At 37.7% G+C, this 27,345-nt stretch overlaps 1 protein-coding gene across 3 annotated transcripts in view; it reads left to right on the top strand.

The window, feature by feature from the left end:
• The window catches only part of PCGF5 (polycomb group ring finger 5), a 125,008-nt gene that overhangs the window by 91,421 nt on the left and 6,242 nt on the right, over positions 1-27,345 (top strand). For 2 of the 3 annotated variants that reach the window (XM_045878399.3, XM_045878401.3), the window contains exons 7-9: positions 11,478-11,576; positions 14,236-14,325; positions 21,855-21,914. In XM_045878399.3, the coding sequence (XP_045734355.1) occupies positions 11,478-11,576; positions 14,236-14,325; positions 21,855-21,914 (249 nt within the window). The remainder of the gene's footprint in view (positions 1-11,477; positions 11,577-14,235; positions 14,326-21,854; positions 21,915-27,345) is intronic. The other variant, XM_064595008.1, reaches the window with a different exon arrangement.

A 27,345-nucleotide genomic window follows, 5' to 3' on the forward strand; every position in this document is an offset into this window, starting at 1 on the left:
GCCTAATTGCCAAATAATTGTCCTTATTGGAGCTGTCCGGTCGTTCCTGGAAGAGCCCACTTATAGGCTGTCTATGTTGTGCCTGACATGGAGCTTGCCCAGTAGAAAAAACTTCTGTGCGCTGGGAAGGGCAGAGCATTTTTTAGAACCAATTACAGACAAATATTTGAACTTCATGGCTGTCTGAGGTATAGATGACATTTGGGGCATCTTGAAAAGCTGGTAAATAAGATGTCTATAGATATCAAAGGCTGTAGGAGCTTTGAAAAGTTCTAACATATTCCTGGGAATCTGCAAGTCCAAGCACATACATAGGACTGTGTCCATGATCAGGGAAGACCTAAGGAGGCCTTAAGCTCTCACTTCTGGCTGAGTATTGGAGGTGTGCCCCAAAACACATGGTCTCCTAGCAAAGCCTGGGAGATTTATTGGCTCCAAGTGTATAAGGAAATCTCTGTTCAGCCACTAGCCAACCAATAGGTGGAAACTTCAGTGGCCACATACTATAAAGAATACAGGCTTCACAGAATTAGTTTAGGAAAGTCACTAAACAAAGAGAAACAGCAAGATACAGCCACAATAACAAACCCTATGAGGCAGGTGGGAACCTGATTTCCACTGTTGCCACATTATATTATTTTAAACGTCAAGTTTTCAACAAAAAATTATGACACAAATAGAATTAAAGTACAGCTCATATACAGGAAAAGAAGTAATCAAAACTGTCCCTGAAGTTAGACTTATGAGGTACAGATTTTAAGTCCTCCATTTTAAATGTGTGAAGAAAACTAAAAGAAACCATATGTCAACATTTAAATGAAAGTGTAAGAGCAGAGCTGAGGGCCAAATAGGATCCTGAACTCACCATGTCCCACAGACAGACCAAAGCAGCAACTGTATCTATTGCCACTAATTTTTAAAATGACCTCAAGACTTCCAGAACAGTATTCCACAGCTAGTCATAGAGAGGCAGCTACATCAAAAAGGGTAAAAGAGTGAAGATATGGTTGGGAACACAGGAGGGACATCACAGGCACAGAGGAGCAAGGAGATCAGACCGCCATACCAGTCACCCCCAGCCCTGGGGACCTTCACTGGGAAGATGGTCCTTATAATGTCTGGCTTTGAAAATCAGTGGGGCTTAACCCCAGGAGAGCTAGTGGGTGATAGGAAACCAAGTTCCCGCCCTCAGAAAGCCAACACACTAACTTGGCCTAAAACACAGCATAGCAGCAGCAGTTTGAAAAGTATTTGAGGTATACATGAAGGATATTTATTGACTGATCTTAGGACCTGTACTGGTGGGGCAGGAATCTGCAGATTTCTCCAGGAACAAAACTGTTTGCAGGTGCTGTTTTTCTTGCCCTCCCCAGGCTAGATAGCTGGATGCTTACAGAAGCCAGTTTTGACACTCTCCATCTACCTTGCTAGCACCACATACCCGACCCCAGGGTTTCCCTGCAGATTTGCCCCACTGAACACACTGAGTTCTACAGGCATCCCTCCAAAGTGACTCATGCCCTGGGGAGGGAACGTTTAACCCCACACCCCCTTAGCCAGGCCTTTTAGCTGGCTACGTGGGGAGCAAGGCCTGCCTGCAGTGTGCCTGCTGCTGTTGCAGATGCTAATGGCAGACAGCTAGGCTGTGTGCTGGCCCCTACCCATGAGCAAGCCACGGCAGTTTCAGCCAGACCTCTTGAAAACATGGGGAACAAACCCTGCCCAGTCTGCCCACAGAAGCAGGTCATCATGGCCACATGGGCTGAAGGCCATCTTCACTCACCAGCATGTCCACAGCATTCACAGTTCAGCCACAACAGGAAGGTGTACGCAGCCCACACAAGGGACACACCTGGAGCACCTTGTTCTGGTGACCAGGAGGTATTGGGCTAACGGGACCTCCTGTACACAAGGCCACTTATTTCAAAACCAGGAGATGTAACTGACTTACCTAATACATAGAAACAGAGAGTTAGACAAAATGAGGAGACAGAGGAATATGTACCAAATGAAAGAACAAGATAAAACCACAGAAGAGCTAAACAAAATGGAGATGAGCTCAAAGTAATCGTCATAAAGATACTCACCAGACTTGGGGTATCTGGATAGCTCAGTCTGTTAAGTGCCTGCCTTTGGCTCAGGGTCCTGGGATTAAACCCCACATCAGGCTCCCTGCTCGGTGGGCAGTCTCCCTCTCCCCTCCCCCTACTTGTGCATGCATGCACACTCTCTCTCAAATAAAAAATAAAAATCTTAAAAAAAAAAAAGATACCAGACTTGAGAAAAAAGTGAATGAACTCACTGAGAACTTTTCAACAAAGAGAGAAAAAAGAACTAGTCAGAACTGAAGTGTACAGTAACTGAAATGAAGTATACACTAAAGGGAATCAACAGCAGATTAGAGGATGAAGGAGGAGGAGTAAAAATTTAATGCTTTTAGAATGTGTTAAAACTTAAGAGATCATGAATACAGACTGCTGCTATAGACAGTAGGGTGTTATATATGAGCCCAATGGTAACCACAAATACAATAGATATACAAAAAATAAAGAGAAAAGAATCCAAGCATAGCACTAAAGAAGGCCATCAAACCACAAGGGAAGAACAGAAGAAGAAAGGAACAGAGAAGAAATATGAAACAACCAGAAAACAACCAAATGGCAATAATTACATACCTTTCAAAGACCACTTTAAATGTAAATGGACTAAGTGCTTCAATCAAAAGACTTAGGGTAACTGATTAAAAAAAAAAAAAAAAAGATCCATCTATATGGCACCTACAAGAGACTCACTTCAGACCTAAAGATACATACAGACAAAGTGAAGGATAGAAATTTTCCATGCAAATGGAAGCAAGGAAAAGAAAAGCACAGGGTAGCAATTCTTATATCAGACAAAATAGACTTTAAAACAAAGACAAGAGACAAAGAAGGGCACTACATAATCATAAAGGGATCTAGCCAACAAAAGTATTTAACAATTGTAAATACCTGTGCACCCAACATAGGAGAACCTAAATACATAAAGTAAATATTAACAGACATTAAGGGAGAAATTAACAATAAAATAATAATTGGGCATTTTAACACCACACTTAACATTGATAGATCATCCAGACAGAAAAATCAACAAGGAAACAATGGCTTTGAACAACACATTAGACCAGATATATACAGAACTTAACAGATTTAAGTCTGGACTTAACAAATATAGACAGAATATTCCACCCCCAAACAGAATACACATTCTGTTCAAGTGCCCATGGAACATTCTAGGATAGACCACATATTAGGCGACAAAACAGGTCTCACTAAATTTAAGAAGACTGAAATCCCTATCAAGCATCTTTCCCAATCATAATGGTATGAAACTAGAAACCAGTTACAAGAAAAATACTGAAAAAAAAAAAAAAAACACACATGGAGGCTAAACAACATGCTACTAAACAACCAATGGGTCAATGAAGAAATCAAAGAGGAAATAAAAAATACATGAAGACAAATGAAAATGGAAATACAACCATCCAAAATCTTTGGGATGCAGCAAAAGCTGTTCTAAGAGGGAAGTTTAGGGGCACCTGGGTGGCTCAGTTGGTTAAGCATCTAACTCTTGATTTCAGCTCAGGTTATGATCCCAGGGTTGTGAGACTGAGCTCTGTGTCGGGCTCAGCACTGGGCATGGAACCTACTTGAGATTCTTTCTCCCTCTCCCTCTGGCCTCCACCCTCCCATTTACACTCTCTCAAAAATAAGAGGGAAGTTTATGGCAATATAGGACTACCTCAAGAAACAAGAAAAATCTCAGTCTAACTTTATACTTAAAGGAACTAGAAAAAGAAAAGCCTGAAGTTAGCAAAAGGAAGGAAATAATAAAGATTAGAGTGGAAAAAAATGAAATAGAGACTAAAAAAAAAAAAAAAAAGAAAACATCAATGAAACCAAGAGCTGGGGGGCACTTGGGTGGTGCATTTTTTAAGCATCCAGCTCTTGTTTTCAGCTCAGGTCATGATCTCGGCGTTGAGAAATTGAGCCCCACATTGGGCTCTGCACTCAGTTCAGAGTCTGCTTCAGATTTTCTCGCCCTCTCTCTCCACCTTTCCTCCTCAGCCCCTCTCCCCACTCACACACATGCTCTCTCTCAAATCTTAAAAAAAAAAAAAGAAACCAAGAGCTGGTTCTTTGAAAAGACAAGGAAATTGATAAACCTTTAGCTTCACTCATCAAAAAAAAAAAAAAAAAAAAAAAAGACAGTATCAGAAATGAAAGAAGAGAAATAACAATTATGCCACAGAAATACAAAGAATTATGAGAGTACTATGAAAAATCCTATGCCAACAAATTGGGACAACCTGGAAGAAATGAATAAATTTCTAGAAACATACAATCTTCCAAAACTGAATCAGGAAAAAATAGAAAATTTGAACAGACTGGTTTCTAGTAACCAATCAGTAGTCAAAAACTTCCAACAAACAGAAGTCTAGGATGACATAGCTTCAGAGGTAAATTCTACCAAGCATTTAAAGAAGAGTTAATACCTATTCTCAAACCATTACAGAAAATAGAAGTGGAAGGAAATTCATTCTACAAGGCCAGCATTACCCTGATACCAAACCAGAAAAAGATACTACAAAAAAAGAAAACTACAAGCAAACATCATAGATGCAAAATTCCTCAGTAAAATATTAGCAAGCTGAATTCAGTGATACAGCAAAAGGGTCATTTACCATGATCAAGTGGAATTTATTTCAGGGATGAAAGGGTGGGTCAGTATTGGCAAATCAGTGTGTTACATCATATTAACAAGAAGGATAAAAACCATACAATTTTTTCAGTAGATTTAGAAAAACCATTTGACAAAATACAACACCTGTTTATGATAAAAACTCTCAACAAAGTAGATTTAGAGGGAACATACTTCAGAATTTAAAAAAAGGCCATATATGAAAGATCCACAGCTAACATACTCAATGGTGAAAAACAGCTTTTCCTCTGAGATCAAGAACCAAGGCAAGAATGTCCATTCTTGCCGCTTTTATTCAACATAGTACTGGAACCTAGCTGAGGAGACAAGAAAAAGAAATTCTCAGACAAGAAAAAGAAAAGTCATCCCAATTGGTAAGGAAGGAGATAATCTCATTATTTGCAGATGATATGATACTATATATAGAATACCCTAGAGACCACCAAAAATCTGTAGGACTGATAAATGAAGTCAGTAAATTTGCAGGATACAAATTAATATAAAGAAATCTGTTACATTTATATACATCGATAACAAAGTAGCAGAAAGAGAAATTAGGAAAACAATCCCATTTACAATTGCACTAAAAATAATAAATTATCTAGGAAATTTAAAGAGAGGAAAGACCTATACTTTGAAAACTAGAAGAAATTGAAGAAGACACAATTGTAAAGATATGTTCATGAACTGGGGGAATTAATAAATATTGCTAAAATGTCCATACTACTCAAAGAAATCTACAGATTAAATGTAATTCCTTTCAAAATACAAATAACATTTTCCACAGAACTGGAACAAGTAATCCTAAAATTTGTATGAAACCACAAGAGATTCTGAATATCCAAAGCAATCTTGAGAATAACAAAGCAGGATAATACTACAAAGCTATAGTAATCAAAATAGTGAGATATTGGCACAAAAACAGATACATAGATCAGTGGAACAGAATGGGAAGTCCAGAAATAAACCCTTAAATTATATGGTCAGTTAACCTACAACAAAGGGGCAAGAATATACAATCAGGGAAAGATGGTCTTTTCAGTAATGGTGCTGAGAAAACTGGACAGCTGCATGCAAAAGAATGAAATTGGACCACTTTATTAAATCATACACAAAAATAAACTCAAAATGGATTAAAGACTTAAATATGAGATCTGAAACCATAAAACTCCTAAAAAGAAAACAGGCGGTAATCTCTTAGACATCACTCTTGCAATGTATTTATGGATATGTCTCCTTGAGCAAGGGAAACGAAAGCAAAAATAAACTCTTGGGACTACACCAAAATAAAAAGCTTTGGCACAGCAAAGGAAACTACCAACAAAACAAAAAGGCAGCCTACTGAATAAGAGAAGATATTTGCAAATGATCTGATAAGGGGTTAATATCCAAAATATATAAACAACATCAAACAATCCAATTTTTAAAAATGGGTAGAGGACCAGAAGAGACGTTGCCAAAGAAGACAGACAGATGGCCAACAGACACATGAAAAGATTCTCAACATCACTGATCATTGAAGAAATGCAAATTAAAACCACAATAACATAATCACCTCACACTCATTAGGATGGCTATTATCAAAAACAAAACAGAAAACAGCAAGTGTTGGTGAGGATGTAGAGACATTGGAAACTTTGTTCACTAACAGCCTAAAAAAAAAAAGTAAAATATTTAGGAATATATTTAACAAAGCATATGATTTGTATACTGAAAACTGCAAAACATCAAAAGAAATTAAGAAGGCCTAAACAGGGGGCACCTGGGTGGCTCAGTCAGTTAAGCGTCTGACTTCAGCTCAGGTCATAATCTCAGGGTCCTGGGATCAAGCCTCACAGCAGGCTTTCCTGCTCAGTGGGGAGTCTGCTTGTCCTCCCTCTGCCCCTTCCCCTACTCATGCATGCTCACTCTCTCTCTCTCTCTAATAAATAAAATCTTTAAAAAAAAAAAAAAGGCCTAAGTAAATAGGAAGACATCCCATGTTCGTGGATTAGAAGACTTAATATTGTGAAGATGGCAGGCCTACCCAAATTATTCCTCAGATTCAGTGATAACCCTAGCCAGCATTCTAACAGCCATTTCCACATAAATTGACAAGCTGATCTAAAAGTCATAGAAATCCAAGGGACCTGAAATAGTCAAAACAATCTTGAAATTCAAGAACAACAAAGTTGGAGGACACAAAGTCCCAATTTCAAAACTTGCTTCAAAGCTACAGTAATCAAGGGGTGCCTGGGTGGCTCAGTTGGTTAAGCGACTGCCTTCGGCTCAGGTCATGATCCTGGAGTCCCGGGATCGAGTCCCACATCGGGCTCCCTGCTGAGCGGGGAGTCTGCTTCTCCCTCTGACCCTCCCCCCTCTCATGTGCTCTCTCTCATTCTCTCTCTCAAATAAATAAATAAAATCTTTAAAAAAAAAAAAAAAAGCTACAGTAATCAAGACAGTATGATACTGGTAAAAGGGTAGACATATAGATCAGTGAAAAGAATTGAGGAAGAGAAATAAACCTATATATCAGTAATGAATTTGTTTTTGACATGCTGGCCAAGATAATTCAAGGGGAAAAAATAGTCTTTTTAACAAATGGTGCTGGAACAATTGAATATCCACATGCAAGAAATGAGGTTGGATCCCTACCTCATGCTTTATATATGAAAATTAACTCAAAATGGACCCCTAGCTAAATGTAACAGCTAAAACTATAATACTCTTAGAAGAAACATAGGGGTAAAATTTCAAGACCTTGGATTTGGAAGTAGATTCTTAAAAATGATACCATCAGCAGAAGCATAAAAAAAAATAGGTAAGTTAGATTTTATCAAAATTAAAAACTTTTGTTCATCAAAGAACACTACCAAGAAAGTGAAAAGACACACTGAATGGAAGAAAATATTTGCAAATCACACATCTGGTATTTAATATTTAGATTATATAAAGACTCGTACAAATGAACAAAAAGATAACTCATTTATTTTTTTTTAAAGATTTTATTTATTTATTTGACAGAGATAGCGAGAGCAGGAACACAAGCAGAGGGAGTGGGAGAGGGAGAAGCTGGCTTCCTGCTCAGCAGGAAGCCTGATGTGGGACTCAATCCCAGGACCCTGGGGTCATGACCTGAGCCGAAGGCAGACGCTTAACAACTGAGCCACCCAGGTGCCCCGATAACTCATTTTTTAAAGTGGGCAAAAGATTTGAATAGACATTACTCCAAAGAAGATAAAAAATGGCTGGGGTGCCTGGGTGGCTCAGTCGGTTAAGCATCTGCCTTTGGCTCAGGTCATGATCCCAGGGTCCTGGGATCGAGCCCTACATCGGGCTCTCTGCTCAGCAGGGAGTCTGCTTCTCCCTCTCCCTCTGCCCCTGCTCTCTTGTGCTTGCTCTTTCTCTCTCTAATAAATAAAAATATTTTTAAAAAAAATTAAAAATGGCCAATGAACACATGAAAAGATGCTAAACATTATTAGTCATTAGGACTATGCAAATCAAAATCATATGACATACCACTTCGCACCCAGAATGCCTTTAATATTTTTTTCAAAAAGGAAAATAGGATAGTGTATAATAAACTATAAGCTAGAATCAAATACTGATACATGCTACAACATGAATGAACCTTGAAAACATTATGCCAAGTGAAAGAAGCCAGACACAAAGGTCACATATTGTACGATTCCTTTTCTATGAAAGGTCCAGAGTAGGCAGTCCGTAGACACAAAGTAGACTGGCTTTTGTCAGGTCTAGGGAGAAGGAAGTAGTGACTGCTAACTGAGTGAGTTTCTTAGTGGGGTAATGAAATGCCCTGGAATTAGATAATGGTATTGGCTGCACAACCTCATGAACATATTAAATGTTACTGAATCATACACTTTAAATGGTGACTTTTATGCTATTTGAATTATATTTCAATTTAAAAAAGTCAAGCTCAACAGTTGCTTTAGCTGGTGAAGTAGTACTAGCCATACTATTCCAAAAATGAGAGGAAAAACACGCTTGGGGATTTGGATTTAAAAAAACAAACAGGGGTGCTTGAGTGGTTCAGTCAGTTAATCATCTGCCTTTGGCTCAGGTCATATCAGGGTCCTGGGATCAAACCCTGCATCAGGCTCCCTGCTCAGTAGGGAACCTGCTTCTCCCCCCTCCCTGGGCCCCTTTCCCCCACTCCTGTGCATGCTCTCTCTCTCTCTCAATAAAGCCTTTTAGAAAAAAAAAACAAAAACAAAACTCAATCATTATAATAAGAACTAGAATTTGTTGAATTGTATCCTACAACTGGAAAACTGTAACCCATGATATTGACCACTAGCTGATTTCAGATCTAGTCTCAACTCTTCTAAAACAAAGGCATAAAGAGTAAAAATGTTTCTAGGGTAACCACCTTAGAAGCAGAAAGAGCCATTTTTGAACTCTTCCTCTCCTGGCCTGAGTTTGAAGGAACAGGTTAGAAGGCAAGAAAAGGTAACATTCTGGAAACACAAATCTTTTTCTATATACTATTTCTTCATTTTAGGCAGGGGAGCCTAAAATGTTGACCCCACCAGAGCATCTGACAGGGCCTGGGCTATACAGTTACTGTCCCAGGCATTAGTCTCCCCTTAACCCCCTGTGTGTCGTACAGATGTTTCCATTCTCTGTGTTATGAAATGGCAGGAAAGGAGCACTGCTCTTAGGATCATCTCTTTAAGTGTCTCCCCACCATCCTCATCATCTCTGCTGAGCACTTAATTGTCATTGCCTCCCTTAAAACAGAACACCCTGGACTTGCTACACAGGTTGATTACACAAGTCCAGGGTGTACCTAGCTAGGAAACAGCGGGGTTATTGGTAATAATTGTAGAATGTTCCTATAGAGAGAAAATGCATAATTGTTATATTGTCATTTTCTAAGTACTTACAAATCAAATATTAAATAATTCGGACCAGAATTTTGCTAGAGATTAATGTCAAACTTTATTGAATTATAAATTCCAGAAACAAGTTTTTGCCTAGTTTTTAAAATCTTCCCTTAAGGGGCGCCTGGGTGGCTCAGTTGTTAAGCGTCTGCCTTCGGTTCAGATCATGATCCCAGGGTCCTGGGATCGAGCCCCACATCGGGCTCCCTGCTGAGCAGGGAGTCTGCTTCTCCCTCTCCCACTCCCCCTGCTTGTGCTCTCTCTCCCTGTCAAATAAATAAGTAAAAAATCTTTAAAATAAATAAATAAATAAAATAAAATCTTCCCTTAACTCTTCTGACACCTCTAATCTTACTAACAATTTCTGAAAAGTTATGAGTAGTGATGCCATGGTCATTTCTATAGGTTCTTTTAATACCTGAGATTTCTCGGCAGATGAGAATACATTTAGAGGGTCTTCCAGTACCCGCACATTATACTCTAACTTAACTGGGACCAAGAAAATGTGCGAAGCATTCTCTATAAGCTGTTTGGAACAAGAAAATAGACAGGAAACCTTGGGGTAGTTGAGATGATGTGAATAGATAACAAGGAAGATCTGTGTGAATATTTATCCCTTTGTTTCCATGCTGTCTAGACTATCACTCTTACCTTTTGAAATGGCTAGAGTATGTTTTGCTTTAGATGTAACTTTTGACTTCTGTTTTCTTTTAATGCATACTTTACCATCTGAATTGTGACCAGGTATCATTTGTAAATTTGTTTCTGTTGGTCTTTGTTAGCAGAAATATATTTTGCTAGGAACACATTTGCTAGGAATAGGTACTAACTGGATGGCTCTTTCTTTTTTTCTTTTCTTTTTTTTAAAAAAAAGAGAGAAAGCACGCATGTGTTGGCGGGGAGGGGCAAAGGGGGAAAGGGAGAGCAAGAATCTTAAGCAGACTCCAAGCCCAGTGTGGAGCCCGAGGTGGGGATCAGTCTCACAACCTTAAGGTCATGACCTGAGCCTAAATAAAGAATCAGACACTTAACAGACTGAGCTACCCAGGCGCCCCATGGATGGCTCTACTTTTGACTTAGTAAATTTAAGAACAATTCTGCTTGCTGACCTAATATCCTGTACATGTAAGTAGAAGTAATACTTTATATCTTTAAAAGATTCAAGTGCTGGTTTTTGTTTTACTATTGATAACTTTTAAGGTTTGGAGATGTAATTTTGTTTCACAAATTGGTTCATGTTTATCATGTCCACAAACCTCATTTTCAGTTTGAGCATTCATTCTGGATTGGTTCTTGTATTTTAGTGATGTTCATGCTTAAAGAGTAAATTAGTACTGCTAATAAAATGAGAAAAATCAAGACACCTACAACATTGTTTTTCCAGTAAAGTACTGCCACAGCCCATCAGACACCTGACTTTTAGTTGTAGGGGATCTTGTGGCCTAACTGGCCTCTATTGAACCCTGGGACTCCTTAGAGCCCCATTTGAAATCACCGCTCTTTCTAAAAATATCCCTAATATTAGAAGCAACATTATGTAATAAAATATTTTATATGCTTTTTGTGACCTTTATTTTTGATTAAACTCATAATGTGTTGTTAACCAAATTATCTAAAGGTATGCAGATTGTCGATTGCCCAGGATTTTCCTCATACATTCTTGAAGAATGTCATATAAATATCCAAGAATTAGGAATATTTTTACTCACTAGTACTAAGGAGCTATAATTTGAAATGTTTTCAGAAAATATTTTGAAAATACTTAAAATTATAGTGGAAGTGACACCTGTGGTTTCATTAAAAGTAAGGTAGACTATTTTAATTAGTAATCTTTATTTCCTTTAGGGTTTAATGAAGAAATTCATTCGATGTTCTACACGTGTAACTGTGGGAACTATTAAAAAATTTTTAAGTTTAAAACTAAAACTTCCAAGTTCTTATGAGGTAAGTTAATAATCTAACCTTGATCACGTTGATAATTCTGATCTGAAGTAAAATTCTGACAAAGTAAAAATTAACAAAGTACATTTAATTTTTGTGGAAACTTAGGTTATTTTTATATGTTAAAAATTTAGAGAATGTAATATTCTATTTATGTAATCTGTATTTTTTAATTTAACATCTGACTAAAACATGCTACTAATGCATTTAGTGGTTTACAGTTAGAAGAGATACTTATATAACTTAAATTTTCCCAAAATAAATGCTACAGCTAACTAGATTTTTTTAATGCCAACATTAGGGTCTTTTTTTGTTTTGTTTTTTAAATGAGACCTTTGAGATCCATTTTTACCAATTCTTTATAGACTTCTTTTTCAAAATGTAAAACATTGTCTTTTTATGTAAAAAGATTTTGTAAATAATGTTCCTTTAATTGTGTCATATGAAAAAGTGATATTGTTTAGCAGTAGGTAAAACCAACATAATTGCATCTGCATGAATGCAATTTACCAGTTTCCTAACGGAGAGATAAATTGCCTCCATGTTGATCACAGCACAGCTTGTAATGTGTTCAATGTTTAGAAAATGTTTATGGTCCTACGAGTATAGATATAATGTAATGAGGAGACATGGCTACCATTTCTCACCTGCCCAAATGGCAGTCTTAACAACGTGCATTAATTTCTCTTCCTCCCCTTTGGGTTCTGATAGTAGTAGCTTCTGAAGAAACGAAAGACTGAGACTAGTTTCCTATGTAAACAAAGACATTAAAGGCAACATTAGTTCTTCATTATATACACTAATATTAACAGTTTATCATAGCAGAAATAAAATAGGATTTGAACATAGGCATTGACAGGTATTAAGTATGTATTTTGAGGAAGTCTCTGATCCTAAGTTTATTTAAAAACTCTCAGATAACTAATAATCCATGGATTAAAAATTCTTACTGTGGTTTGGTCCTACAAATATTAAAACATTTCCAGAGACATCAGCTTTTACATTAGGGAAAAAACTGTGAAAGTTAATCAAAGCCCTATGTACTTGGTAAAAAGATGACAACTGAGATACAACAGTGAAAATAGAAAATGAAATTGTTTTTATGATTTGGTTTTATACTTATTCTCTTCTTACAAAATACCACATGCGGTTTTATTTCCTTACTTTTAAGTGTGACCCGTTGAGTTATTTTCTAGTTTCCAGGAAGTTGTTAGAGCTGACAGGATGATTCCTCTCATACAGTCTCACTCCTGGCACACAGTGTCGCGCTCCACAGATGAGGACAGCAGGGCGGGAGACTCTGTCCACTGACAGCTCCTCATCTCTCCCAGTGTAAAGGACTTTTCCTATGATTTTTAGTAACATTTACTGGTTCCCCCCTTATTTTGCTGTCTAACACATAGGGTGATGTTTTAATGAAATACCTAACAGCTGAAGCTTTTGCAACAGCATTGCTAATTGGGGCAAGATAGTTTAGTTTTTAAATGACAGCAGAAGCAGTGTACCTAACCAGGGATTGCATCCTGAATCTCTTTACTTCTTTGCTTATGAATTTATTTTACAAGCAAGATTTAAAAAAATAAAATAAAATTATCTACTTTGTCCTTTTAAAAATAAAATGTCTAAAAAACATTTTGAGGTCCATGCAAGTCAACATAAATCATCAAAATACCAATATAACTCAGCTAAAAATTTGTCTAATGCAATTGGAACAGGACTCATTTTAGACTTAAAGTTCAAAACTCTAGTCTCTAACCAGACAGAATTATTTAAAACCCATTTTTCTTCACCTTCTCACACTTTAAATTAAACTCTATCAGTTTGCCTTTAATAGCTAGAGAACTGAAATGCTTTATTTATAGGGACTTATGATAAACATTTAACTGTGCTTTGTTGAACTGGTAAATCATAGCCATAGTTCCTGGGGCCTTCTTAAGGATTTGGGGGGTTGTTTGGTTCCTGCAACTCTAGAGCAAAAGTGAGCTTTGGAAAGCACATCCCTTTTTTGAAGTTCGATGCAAGATGAGAAGAGAGTCCTGTAAGTATTATGCAAGTTACCGCCCAAGCAAAACAGGCCAGAGAGCCCTAGAAGATACAGGCCTGTGGCATGGTCCTAACTGTTTTGTTGACTTAGCTACAGGCAATTACCAGAAATTCTCAAATGCCTTGAAGTCCCCATAAATCTTGTATCCACACTCATTCCTTTACCCTCTTTGAATACAAACTAATGAGAGGAAAGCAAGTCCTCTCAATCTTGAGAAGGTGAAAGCATTCTGAGAGGTGAATTCATAAGCCAAAGGTGCTGTGAGGTCTCCACAGTTACTTCTCCTTTTGTAAGAGACAGTCACAGAAATATGTCTAAACTAAGGTTGCACAGAGACATGGACTGAGAAAGCTTACACTGCATTTCAAAATTATGTGTACAGACTTGAGTTGGGACAAGACCAGCACTGCTCCATGTTACTTATATCTGAATTGTTAATAATTACGAGATGGACCAGTGCTCTTAATAAAAATATTCAGTGTTCTTTTTAAATAATGGTTAATACTTCTATTTTGTTATGACTATTTGAATCTTTTTTGAAATTTAGGAAAAAAGTGTAAGATACTAATGAATTAAAAATTACTTATGTTAATGGATCTGTAACTATTCTTTTTAAAGTTGGATGTGCTGTGCAATGGTGAAATTATGGGGAAGGATCACACTATGGAATTCATCTACATGACAAGATGGCGACTAAGAGGCGAAAACGTAAATTGCTTTTATATTTACTTATGTGTATGTTTAGTTATATGCCATTTTGCTACTCATAATAAACAGTATACTACTTAGAAACAAACAAAAAAAACTTGGGAAAGAGAAGAAACTGATGCCTTTTACTGTTTATCCCAGCTACTCCATGATAATTGGTCCTAAGTACAAGACCAAGATCTTTGTTAAAATGTGGTTTTGTTATATTTAAGGTGAGTTAAAAACCCCATCTAAATACGTTCAGAACTCTACTTACCTCAATACAGAGAAGATGGCACTTACATTTTTTTAGAACCCCGATAAAATATGGGAACTTCTAACTATATGGAGTCAAGTGAGGAGACTAAGTTTTGCCCTGATTAGTATGTTGCTTAATGGTTGATATTTTTTGGATGTGGCAGAGGGGACAGATAGAGTAGAATCTAGGTAATCTTTTTTTCAGGTACCTCCTTTACATGAAAGTGTAAAATTGGACCAAAGGGTAAGTGAGTTTGCAGTGGTTTCTGATGTCAGAATTAGATTGTTGTGGCTTGGGCCCTAGGCAATATGAGAGAAATGATGTAAAAGGAGAAAACCTGAGAAAAATCCAAAACACCCAAAAGGAGAATTCTATATTTTGAACTATACCTTTGCTTAGGGTTAATTAGAAGGTTCAAGCATATCTTATCTGTATTATGTATAGCATTGATAGTAGAGAAATCCGAGGGCTAGGGATTATAAGGCTTGATGTATATCAGTGAGGGAATGTAGTAGTAATGCTACCAGAAGTTCTCTTTATAATCTGATTACATGGATACACGTTAATTGAGATTGACTGGAAGGTTGTACTAGATGACTTTCAAGGTCTTCTCAGACATTAAGATTCTCTGGTGTTTATGGTACAATATGTCATACTTCTAAACTCTGCATAATTTTAATCTAATAAGATAGGTTGTATTACATTTTCTTAGGAAAATATAAACTATTAAAAATACAAAATTAAGAAATGTAACCTCACTCAAAGACAAGTAATACAGAATCTGAATATAATGAGGGTTGCCATGTTACAGTGGTTCAAAAACATGGAATGTAAACATCTATGGAATTGTTATAAAACCTCAAAAAATCATTTTTGTGTGTTGTATTCAATGAGTAGGAAAATTGACTGTTTTTCAGAAATGTCTTGATATATAATAAATGAAGCATCTAACTTCTAAAGTCAGAATTTTTTTTTCTGAGTCCCACTTGGTTAAAGCCTTCCTTGTGAGGCTGAATTCTCATGACCAGGAAGAAAAAATTATGTTCTAATACCAGTCACCAGCTTGACCTCTCTAAGCCTTATTTAAAAAAAAAAAAAGAAAAGAAACAAAGGAAAACAAATCTAATTATCTTTGTATTTGGTAAATTACTACCTGCCTTCCTAGGACATTTTATAGTTTTTTAAAATGGTTCTATATACATCACCCTCATTGAATCCTTCCAACCAAAATGTTTCAGGTACCAGGTGCAGATTACAGAGCTAGTCAGTTTTCCCTTACCCAGCACAGCTGGGGCCTAGATATTGTGGTATTACATATAATATCATAATATAATTTTAGCTTTCTTTGGTAAGTCATTGGCCATTTTATTATGTGTTAATGATTTTCAAGTGCTATGAACAGGTTTGCCTTAAGGTTGAAGAGATGTAAAAAGTCATCCACCGCAAGACCTCGGCTAGCACTCACTTGTCCTTCTCACAGTCCCTTCCCAGAGGTCGCCCACACTGCCAGTTTTAAGTCAAAGCATGAAAGAGCTAATTTGAAGACCTTGTTGTTAACTGACTATCAGTTAAATCAGTCTTTACTACAATTATGTTTCTGGTTACACATATCTGATAGTTTAAATTCCTATGTTGTTTAAGGCATATTTTAATAAAAGTTGGTTGGGAAAATGGTTCAGTACCTTATGATTTTTCAGACTACCACGATCAGAATCCTGTTATGTCTTACCCCCTCCACTTCTGCCCCTCTCGGCCCCGCCGCTGTCACCATTCTCCGGAAGTTTTGTAAAAACCTCTTCCCTGGGCTCCATGCTTCCTCTCCTGCCTCCAGCCAGAGTTCCCCTACTGTCCTGGCCCAGCACAGCACCAGAGGGATCCTCCGAGAACAAGTTAGCACATGTCACTTCCCTGCTCTCAACTCTCGTATCGTTTAGATAAAAACCAAAGTCCTTCCAGGGACATATAGATACGGAGCCCCATGATTTTTCCCAGACACCTCTGTGATCTTACTCTTTACTCTCCTTTGGCTCACCACATTCTGGCCCCACTCGCTTCTGTTTCCTCTAACCTGCCGGGCTTTCTCCTGCCTCCCTAAGTATCCACCTGAATCATTTTCTTTCTTTCTTTCTTTCTTTTTTTTTTTTTTAAGATTTTATTTATTTATTTGACAGAGAGAGAGAGCGAGAGCAGGAACACAAGCAGGGGGAATGGGGGAAGGAGAAGCAGGCTTCCTGCCGAGCAGGGAGCCCGATGCGGGGCTCCATCCCAGGACCCTGGGATCAATGACCTGAGCCGAAGGCAGACGCTCAACGACTGAGCCACGCAGGCGCCCCTGAATCATTTTCTTTACCCTCTTCACCCAAAGAATTTTGCTTCTACATCACCTTCTCAGTGAGGGCTCCGACCTTCCTTAATAATACAACCCCTGCTCCCAATATGGCACTCTCCCAGTCCATTTTATGTTTGACTGTTTTCTATAGTATTTTTTCATACTATCTGGCATACCATACCACTTATTTATGTTTATTGTTTGTCCCCCAACTCAAATGTAGTCTGAGGACAGGGATGATTATTTGTTCACTGCTGAGTCTCCAGTACCCAGAGCAGTGCCGCGTACAAATAATAAATATTTGTTCAAAGAGCAAATCAAATGAAAAGTTTCTTTTATAAGGTCATAGTTATGCAAAATATATCCTAAAGATCATCTCATTTATTTGAATCTCCATTTCCCATTTGTTTTCTGTTAAATTTTTGCTCATGTTCCAACTAATTATGAATTATTATAATAGTAACTGGTGAAGTCTGACAGTTGGAGTGAATGGACAAATTAGCAATAAAACAGTCATTTCTTGATCAAGCCCCTTCTAGTGTATTTGTTGCAGTCACATCCCTCCCCATCTGTACCCTCCGTTGCCAACAGGATGCCAGGATGTCCGACAAGCTCACATGACTCTGCCTACTGTCCTTGCTATAGCTGTACCTGGGGCTGGAGTCAGCTGATTTCCCAAACTCATGACCACCTTGTGGTTCTTTTACTTCTTTTTTACACTAAACATTTTGATCCACCTGGCATTTGTTTACTTACATACCCATACCTACAATGAGGCTAGGACTCTTATTCTAAGACTTTTTTGCCAAAAATGTAATTTGTTCAATAAGCCATACTTTATCTCAGTGTTTTGTCACCATTATGTGTGCATGTGTATCTATACATGTGTGTACACACATGTGCACCCGTAGACACCTACAGACACAGAGATAGGGACACACATCTATGTACACACATGTTCCTGGACATTCTGTTTTGTTCTTCTGCATAGGTCTTATCCCTGCACCACATTACACAGTATATAAAGTTTTTATAAAAATTTGATCATATACCACTCCTAATTTAAAGCCCCTCAGTTGTCCATTTTCTTTGGGATAAGTCTGAATAAAGTTCAAACTAATTTATAAGGCAAATAGGCCTTCTAGGTTGCTATATATATATATATATTCATATTTGTTACAGCTAAGCTCATTATTCTTTTAAAATGGTGTTGGCTGATTTTACCTATTTATTCAGATGAACTTGAGAATGGGATTATGATTGGCATTGGAATATATTTTTAGGTTGATTTGGCTGAAATTGGCATCTTTGCAGTTTTTTTAGTCTACTCAGTGCCATGGGGGTGGGGGTGTTCTCCTCATATGTTCCAGGCTATTCTAGGTCTCTGAGTCAACCCTGTGCTATCTTCCCTCTTCACACGGGATGCTGCCTCTGCCCCCGGGGTCTTCTGCTTCAGGCAAAGCCCTGCTGTGTCCCCATCACCTCCTTACCTTGTCCAAGGTCTGGACCCCTATGAAGAATCTTGGAGAAGTCCACCGGGCCTCCGTTTCTCCAGAGCAGGGGCACATCCCCCTGAGCCACACAGCATCTCTGCCTCTTTGCGCTCTGCTGGGTCAGTTCCACTGAAGGCTCAGCCTGTTTCCTGTAGTCCTTGCACTTTCTGGATTTTATCTTTAGGAATCAAACATCTGGTTAAACTTAGCTAACTCTTAGAGATTTTTCATTTCATAATAATACTGCTGCCTGAAGATGTTGTACTCAAGATTGGTGTTCATCTTTTGCTTATTAACGGGAGAAAATGTTACCTTTTCTTAAAACCAGTGCTTCTTAAACTTTAATGTGAGTAGAAATCACCCGGGGATCTTGGTAAAAAACAGATTCGACTCAGTAGGTCTGGGGTGGGGCCCAAGATTCTGCATTTCTAACAAGTTCCCAGGGAATGCCAGTGCATCTAATCTTTGGACCATCTTTTGAGTAATAGGATTTTAGGAAACGTGATCCATAACCACTGGCTTATCCTGTGGCTTTGGCTTCCACATCTGTAAATTGAGGGTGTAGAATTACAGAATTAGATCTCAGTCTGGAAGGGACTTAGTTATCTAAACCAATCATCTATAATACATGATCCTGTTTATAAGATCCATGCAGTCAGTGTTCATCGCATTTTTGAAACAAACATGAATGGAATCGTATGTACTGTTCTACAACTTTTTTTTTTTCATTTGATATGTCATATGGAGAATCAACAAACTTGATATGATTCTTTGTAACCAGTTGATAGTATTCCATTTGTGTGGCTGCAGCATAATCTGATTAACACACTCCTTTTGGTGGAAATTTAGACTTTTTCAAGTTTTTTAACATTACAAGCAATGCTAGATTCCAGTACATATATCCTTTTGCACATGTGCAAGCATATTCATTGGCTAGATTCCACATGTGGATTTACAATAGAGTATGCATGTTTTAAATTTTGATAGATACAAATTACCCTCTTAATAGATTTTAGCAGTGTATAATTCTACCAGTAGTATATGAGAGTGCCCATTTTCTGATAGCTTTACCAACACTGCATAGTATCAATTTTGTATTTCTTCTGTGAAGTTTCTTTTCATATCCATTGCCTTGCTGCTGTTTTTCCATTGTGATGTTTGTCTTTTTCTAGAGCTCTTTATGTATTTTGGATTCTATAATCTTTGGTTATATATGTTGTAGCTATTTCCTCCCAGTTGTGTTCTGCTTTCTAGTTTGTTTTTTTTTTTTTTTTAAGATTTTTTTATTTGTTTGGGAGAGAGAGCGCGCCCACGAGCGCTTCGTTGGGCACACGCATGAGTGGGGGGAGGGGCAGAGGAAGCAGACTCCCCGCTGAGCAGGGAGCCCCACTCAGGGCCTGATCCCAGGGCCCCAAGATCATGACCTGAGCTGAAGGCAGATGCTTAACCAACTGAGCCACCCAGGCACCCCTCTGCTTCCTAGTTTTGACTCCGTTTTTTTTTTTTAATTCTTAAAATTTGGGTGTAATAATACCTGTCTTTGAAATTTTTTAGTAAGAATGAAATATTACAAAGTACCTAGCAGAATGCCTGACATAGTAAATGTTAGTGAGTTTATGAATAGCTTATGTATGTTACATTTTGTTATTATTGTAATTCTCACCTAACTTCCTCTCATCCCTGGAGCTTACTGTTAATATTTTCCCATTTGGCCTCAGCTTTCATCATGAACTCATCATGTTCTTCCTGCTCACCTTTTCTCGGGTAGGTTGAATACTAACTCTCAGTACAGCCCCTCCTTCCCAGATGATCCTGGTTGGTTTTGTCTCTTCTTACAACCCCCTGCCAGGACATACCTGAAGTTACTGCACCACATTTGTCTTGCTTTATCTGCATTATGAAGCAGTTTTAGGAAAAACAAACATCCTTCTTGAGTGATACCAAAGAGATTAATAGGAAAAGATAATAATCACTTAGTGAAATAGCCTCTTTCACCTTAACTCTTCACTCTTAAATGCTGTTTGGGACTTGGCATTGTTTAGGACTTCCAAAGTCTAATAGGCCAGAGCGTGGGGACTCTTCAGAGAGAAAAGGGAAGGTTACTAAGGATAGCAGTGCTGGGCATGTCTTACAGCATGTTGATAAGCCCTGTACAGAAAGTCAAGGACTCACTCCTGGAAAAAACTGCTAGTCTTGGGCACCTGGGTGGCTCAGTTGGTTAAGCAACTGCCTTCGGCTCAGGTCATGATCCTGGAGTCCTGGGATCGAGTCCCGCATCGGGCTCCCTGCTCAGCAGGGAGTCTGCTTCTCCCTCTGACCCTCCCCCCTCTCATGCTCTCTCTATCTCATTCTCTCTCTCAAATAAATAAATAAAATCTTTAAAAAAAAAAAAAACTGCTAGTCTTTTGGGGAAATGGAATATAATTTCTGAAATTTTATTTAAAAGGCTAGCAATACATTTGTTTTAATCATTTCTTCCCTTAATATTCTTTCAAAGTATACCTTTTAAAAACCTGCTTGCTCTAGGATGTTAGATTTATCCTGGTTAATTTACACCTTTTATGTATTTTTTTCCCCATCTTGAGGAGGCATGCAATGTTGAATTCATATATACATAATTTTAAAGTATATATTTCATTGTTTATAATCATGTTACAATTAAAATAATGTTCATGTTTAATAAGTATTTAGCTCAACATTGAAAAATCAAGATTTGGGAATGATTTTTTTTCTTTAATATGAATGGTTAAACTGTTAAAACTTAGTGGGTTTACAACTGAATCTACTCAATAGTTTAAAATGTGTTCATTCATTGATTTACTCATGAAACATTTTTTTGAGAAGGTGCTTTGTGCCATTTCTGGGCCTTAGTTATTAAGACTGTACATATGAATAAGGTAAAGACTCAAGGAGTTCATATTCTCATGCTATTAAAATAGATAATGGAGACTAAAAATCTAATCTGAGCAATATAAAGAACCTCATCTAAAACAGAAAACGGACCCCTTACATGTTGGGGCAAAGTGCATACCCCTTTCAGAGCCCTGAGGTCCTTAAACAGTGTTCCCTTCATGGGTAGTAGAAGGGCAAGCTAAGCAAGATTAATCACTGGCAGGGGTGGAAGAAAGAGGGTACCCCTCCTGGATTGAAGAGGTGAGGGTTTTCCCAGGAATTATTATCTGAAGAAGAGATGGAAAGGATAGCCACCATTTTGGTAAATATTTGCAGGATATTAACAAAACTGATATTTAGATACTAAAGTTGTTTCAGGCTACATTTTACCAGTCACTAAGTTATTAAAATCTTTAAAAAAAAGAAGAAGAAAAAAACAACCAACTACCATAGTTTGGAAAGTGTTTACTTAAAATTATCATGTTGACTCATGTTTGACGTTAAAATAGTTTAATCAGTTTTAAATATGTATCCAGTTGTGGATGCCTCTTATCTGATGAGTTCATCTCCTCCGCAGTTTCGGTGTCTGAACTGCTCAGCTTCGCAAGTCTGCTCTCAGGATGGCCCTTTGTATCAGGTAAGAGGCACTCACGACTGTACATATGCCCCTCCTGACGCCTGCCAAGATGGTGATTGCTTTCATCCCAAACCCGGGTTTCTAAGACCTGCAACTTTGCAAAACCAGTATTTATCTGAGCTACAAAATTTCATTTTTCAATTTATGTCCCAGAGTTTCCCATTATTTTGGTTCTCTTGCATTTATCTATTTAATTTCACTGAATTAAAAATGACATTATAAATGTTAAGGCCAGTATTTAGGAGTCAGAAATTTTTAATAATTACTGGTTTCAGCCCTTGAGAAATCTGCTCCATATTGGATCTCTGCTCCATGCTCAGCACTTCTTTGTGTAAGTTTTTGTGTGGTTTTTTTTTTTTTTTAATCCGTCAGTCACCCACAAGTGAAAGATAAAACGCTAGATTCGGGGAAGCTCTGTTAGAGCAATAGCCCAGTGGAACTGTGAGCTTGCTGACTAGGCCCCGCCCTGAGTGCTCTACTTGGGTTACCTCTTTTAATGCAGAAATGAATGTGGACTAATTTAAAAATGCACTGAGAAAAACTTCCCTCTGATCCATTTTCCAGTTACCTAATAAAAGTACATTTTCATTGGGATGATAAATTGTAGTGATGCTTCTGCCTGGAACTATAACTCATACATGCATGGTTTTTTGCTTTCACTCTTGGCACTGGTGTCTGTTTCCTTAGAAATAAAGATGTTCATAAACTCCAATCTAAAATATTAGAGAACAAGTAGAGTAAGATCAGATTTTTAAAAATCCTCACAAATTCCTTTTTCTTTCTTCAACACTTCATTATGGATTTTAGTCCTGTCACAGAGTTGAACTTATAATTAATAGTAAATTCAGCTAGAAATTTTCAGGGGAAAAGTTATCACTTTATTTCAAGAAAACATCATGTATGTAGCTTTATACTATTTAATTTTTCAATTTAAAAAATTTTAAAATTCCACAAAATGGACAGTTTTCCCGGAAACTACCAGTGGACCCAAATTTACCCATGAAGAAAGAAAATGTAAATCACCAAGTCATGAAAGAAAATAATAATTAGGAATTCCTTCCTCAAAGGATACCTGAAGAGTTTTATGGTCATGCTCTCTCAAATTTTCAAGCAATACATTATTCCCATTCTAAGTTGTTTTAAATTATTGAAAAAGGTGAAATTCTTCCAAATTCATTTTACAAAAGTAACATAATCATGATACCTAAAACTGACAGAGAACCTCCAACTATAAAACGAGTATCAATCTCATTTTGAATACAAATACAAAGATGATAAATACACTAAAATCATATACTAAAAGAACAATAAGCCAAGACCAAATAGAATTTTTATCAGAAATGCAAGAATGGCTTAATATTGGGGGAGGGAAGTAATATATATTATATAGTAGAAACATCTTTTGTGCACACACACACACACACAATCAAATCAAAACCATCAGTAGGTACTGAAAAGCATTTGATAAAATTCATTATTAAGTCCCAATTCTTCCTGCAACTTATTTTGAAAATTTTCCAAAAAACAAACAAAAAAATGAAATAATATAAAGGAATATCCTTTACTTTTGCTTAGATTTTTACCAATTAACATTTTGCTACATTTTCTGCCCCCCTTGTCCCTTCTTTTCCCTTCTCCTTATCTTACTAAACTCTTTATAATTCTGTTCTTTGTGAAACCATTTGAAAGTAAATTGCAAGTATCAAAACAGTTGACCACTAAATATTTCAGCATATATTTTCTAAGATCAAAGACTTCCTCATAAATAACCAAAATACCACTTCACACACAAGAAATTTAAATAGTATATGAGATACTGTAGAGATGTCCTTTCTCCCCATAAATAAACTATGGAGTTTGGTGTAGTTCCAGGCACACTTTTACCAGATTCTTGTTTAACTTAACAGAATCATTCTAAAGTTCATCAGGAAGTATAAACCAGTGCTTCCGGTCAGTCACATTTTTCAGTGAGTAATCAGGGGGCATGTGCACTGCAACGTGCTAAAATGTATCTTAAAAAGCTGAAGTAATTAAAATAGGTACTCACTTAAACACAGACATATGAATAAAAAGAAGAGATCAGGAACAGACTGTCTAGTATGTATGAATCTATAAAGAGTATTTCAAGTTAGTGGAAGAAAAAATGATTCATTTAGCAAATACCGATTGAGCACTTAACTGTACACTGGGCACTCTTTTAGGCGCTGGGGACACAGAAGTAAAAATGAGCAGAGTTCTTTCTCATAGAGCTTATGCTGTTACAATGGTGACAGATGAAAAATAAATTTGTAGTGTTAGAAAAAAAATTAAATAGAATATTTAGATAAGAGAGCCAAGGGAAGGCTTCTTTGAGGTGGTGATTCTTGATCAAAAGGAAGTGGGAGAACTAGCCATGTGTGTATCTGGGGTAGGGTGCTTCAGAAGAAGGAACACAGTGGAAAGATCCGGAGGAGTGGTTATGTCTGGTTGCTTGAGGGTTGCAAGAAGGCCAGTGAGGCAAGACTAGAGACAGTAGTTGGCGGTTGGCAGGGGTAATCAGTGAACTCAGAGTATAGATGTTGGGGGGTAGGGTGTGATCTAGTCCATTTGTTTCCAATAAATTTTACTGTGACTTTTGGTGGTAGGGATGGAAATTTAGTCCATACCCCATGTTACAGGAGATTCTCACGGCTTAAAGTGGTAAATACTAAAATTGATACCATCAGAGATGAAGAAAGATAGTTAAATAATCTCAGAGTGGGGATGGCCTTTCTTATTGTACATGTAAGAGGAAACAAAGACAAACCAAGTCGACTCTTAATATTGAAAAGTACATGGCAAAAATACCATAACTGAGGAAATATTTGCAATATATGACAGTAAGGTTTCATATCCTTAATACATGAAGAATTCATACAAATCTGTAAGACCGAGTTCACCTTTCCTTAGAAAAATGAACAAAAAAGCGAACAAAAGACATGCGTAGGAAAGTCACAAAAGGAAACAAAACTAATTATACAAAAATGGTTAATTTCTTTAGAAGAAATAAAATACTATTTTATGCTTATTAAATTGCCACATTAGGAGGGAAGAAAGGATAGTACTCATTATTGATGAGGCCACTGAAGAATGAGCACTCCTCTTTCTTTTGGAAACGTAGAGAGAGAGGAACTTTCTTGAAGGCCCACTGTGACAGTATTTTTCAAAAAGCCTTTAAAAATGTGTATGCTGCTTGAACTAACAGGCCACTTCTAGGAACCAGCCCTGATCATCGGGTCAAGATTAATTTATAATCACCCCCACAAAAAAGGAATAAACTAAAACATATGACAAAAGATTTATTGATAACTTATAATTCTTTTCTATAAAAGCATTATATTCATCCTTTAAAAATATCACATAGGATATTAAGTAGTGTAGAAATAAGTCATGGAGGGGCGCCTGGGTGGCTCAGTCGTTAAGCGCCTGCCTTCGGCTCAGGTCATGATCCCAGGGTCCTGGGATCGAGCCCCGCGTCAGGCTCCCTGCTCGGCGGGAAGCCTGCTTCTCCCTCTCCCTCTCCCCCTGTTTGTGTTCCCCCTCTCGCTGTGTCTCTCTCTGTCAAAGAAATAAATAAAATCTTAAAAAAAAAAAAAAGGAGTCATGGAATTTTTTAATGGAAATTAAAATTTTACATGGACAAAATTATTTTCCAAACAATATGTGTAGCATGATTACAGTCTTGAAAAAACATACATACCTAGATGAAAAGACTAGAAGGATATACACCAAAATAATTATGGTAGTTATCTTTGAATGGTGGTATTTAAATGATTTTGCGTTTTTTCTTGGTGCTTTTCTGTATTTTCCAAATACTTTTATGATAAAGATTTTTTAAGAAAAACAGTACATCAGTGAAGGTCAGCATTTTCGAAAGTTACCACATTTGAAATATATACTGTGGAAATATCTGTTTTTTATTTTAGGACATGATGAGACTGAGGACTAGCAACTCTACAAGTAGGTCCATTCAGGACAGTCACTGAACACTAGGAGGGTGATGTGCCATATTTCATGATAGTACGTGCAGCGCCATTTTACTACAGAAAGCGAACTGAAATACAAATAGAGTTCCCAGCATTTGAAAACAAATTTTCAGTAAGATTAAACTTCATGTGTCATCATAGAACAAACACAAATCGTTACGTGGAGAAAACAAAACCAACTGGTTTTCAGCCAAAACCAGAAGATCCGGACCACTGACAACTAAGCCATTTTACTTCACGCTCTACCTTCATCCCAGTAGAAATCGGTGATGGACTTCTATATATTATGAAGGGATTCTAGAACTAGTGACTTAATTATTTGCCGAAAGTATGCAGATTCAGCAGTTCAGAATGGAGAGCATAGCGAGGAAGACAGTTGTGACAGAGGGCAAGCTGCCACTTGGGCCAGGGAGAATGGGAAGTAGCGAAGTTAGGGTAGGATGTCTGGGCAGCAGTCTCCACATCTGGCTGAGCTTCAGAAAACCCAGGGGGTTTTTTCTATAAAATGTAGATTCCTGTGCCCCTCCCAGACACTCGCATTCAGAAGGAACAAAGTTTAAATAAAAACAAGTAAAATTTAAACCAAAATAGATTTAGACCATGGAAATCTTTTTTTTTTTTATAAAGACTTTATTTATTTGAGAGAGAAAGAGAGAGCACGAGAGGGGGGAGGGTCAGAGGGAGAAGCAGACTCCCCACTGAGCAGGGAGCCCGATGCGGGACTCGATCCCGAGACTCCAGGATCATGATCTGAGCCGAAGGCAGACGCTTAACCGACTGAGCCACCCCAGGTGCCCTAGACCATGGAAATCTCGAGAGACTGTGACTTTTACTCCAGCCCTCAGGACTGGTGGTGGCATCACCTTACATCCTCAGCTGGAAAGGGCAAGACCTAGAAGTTTTCATTGCCATCCTCCAGTCCCATCCTGAGCTAAATGGGAAAAAGACTCCAATGACAAGTCTTCTCATATATAACATAGCTATGATGAGCACAGAAATGGTCGTTTCATCTCTCTCACCTGTATGCAAAAGTACACCATTTTCTGTCCTGGAGTTGTCCGTTCACCAACAACGGAGATGAAGGGGAACCGTCAGTGACAGTCTCCACTTTCTCGGTTTCATAAAAGTTGCTCCTCGGAATTTCATTTAAAAGGGAATCTGCAGCTTTCAGAAAAGGAAAACCATTGGTTCTCCAGACCTTTCTGACTCTGTGGTGTTTAGGTTCTAAATGACCCGGTCAAACCTCGGGGGAAACAGATACTGAGGTGGCCGTGTGGCACATACCTCTCGTGCGCAGGGAAGACAGGCTATCTCTTCCAGAGTCCGAGCAGCCAGGGGCCACTCAAACCTTTCAGTTAGAGAAGAGTCCACTCTGAATAGGTAGTCATATCAACGAACTGTTGAGAGGAGGTAGCAACCTAAATGTT

This window comes from Mirounga angustirostris, unplaced genomic scaffold (genome assembly GCF_029215605.1).
Source record: "Mirounga angustirostris isolate CCGP_5_RB_7025 unplaced genomic scaffold, mMirAng1.0.hap1 SCAF_6, whole genome shotgun sequence".
NCBI lineage: Eukaryota > Metazoa > Chordata > Mammalia > Carnivora > Phocidae > Mirounga > Mirounga angustirostris.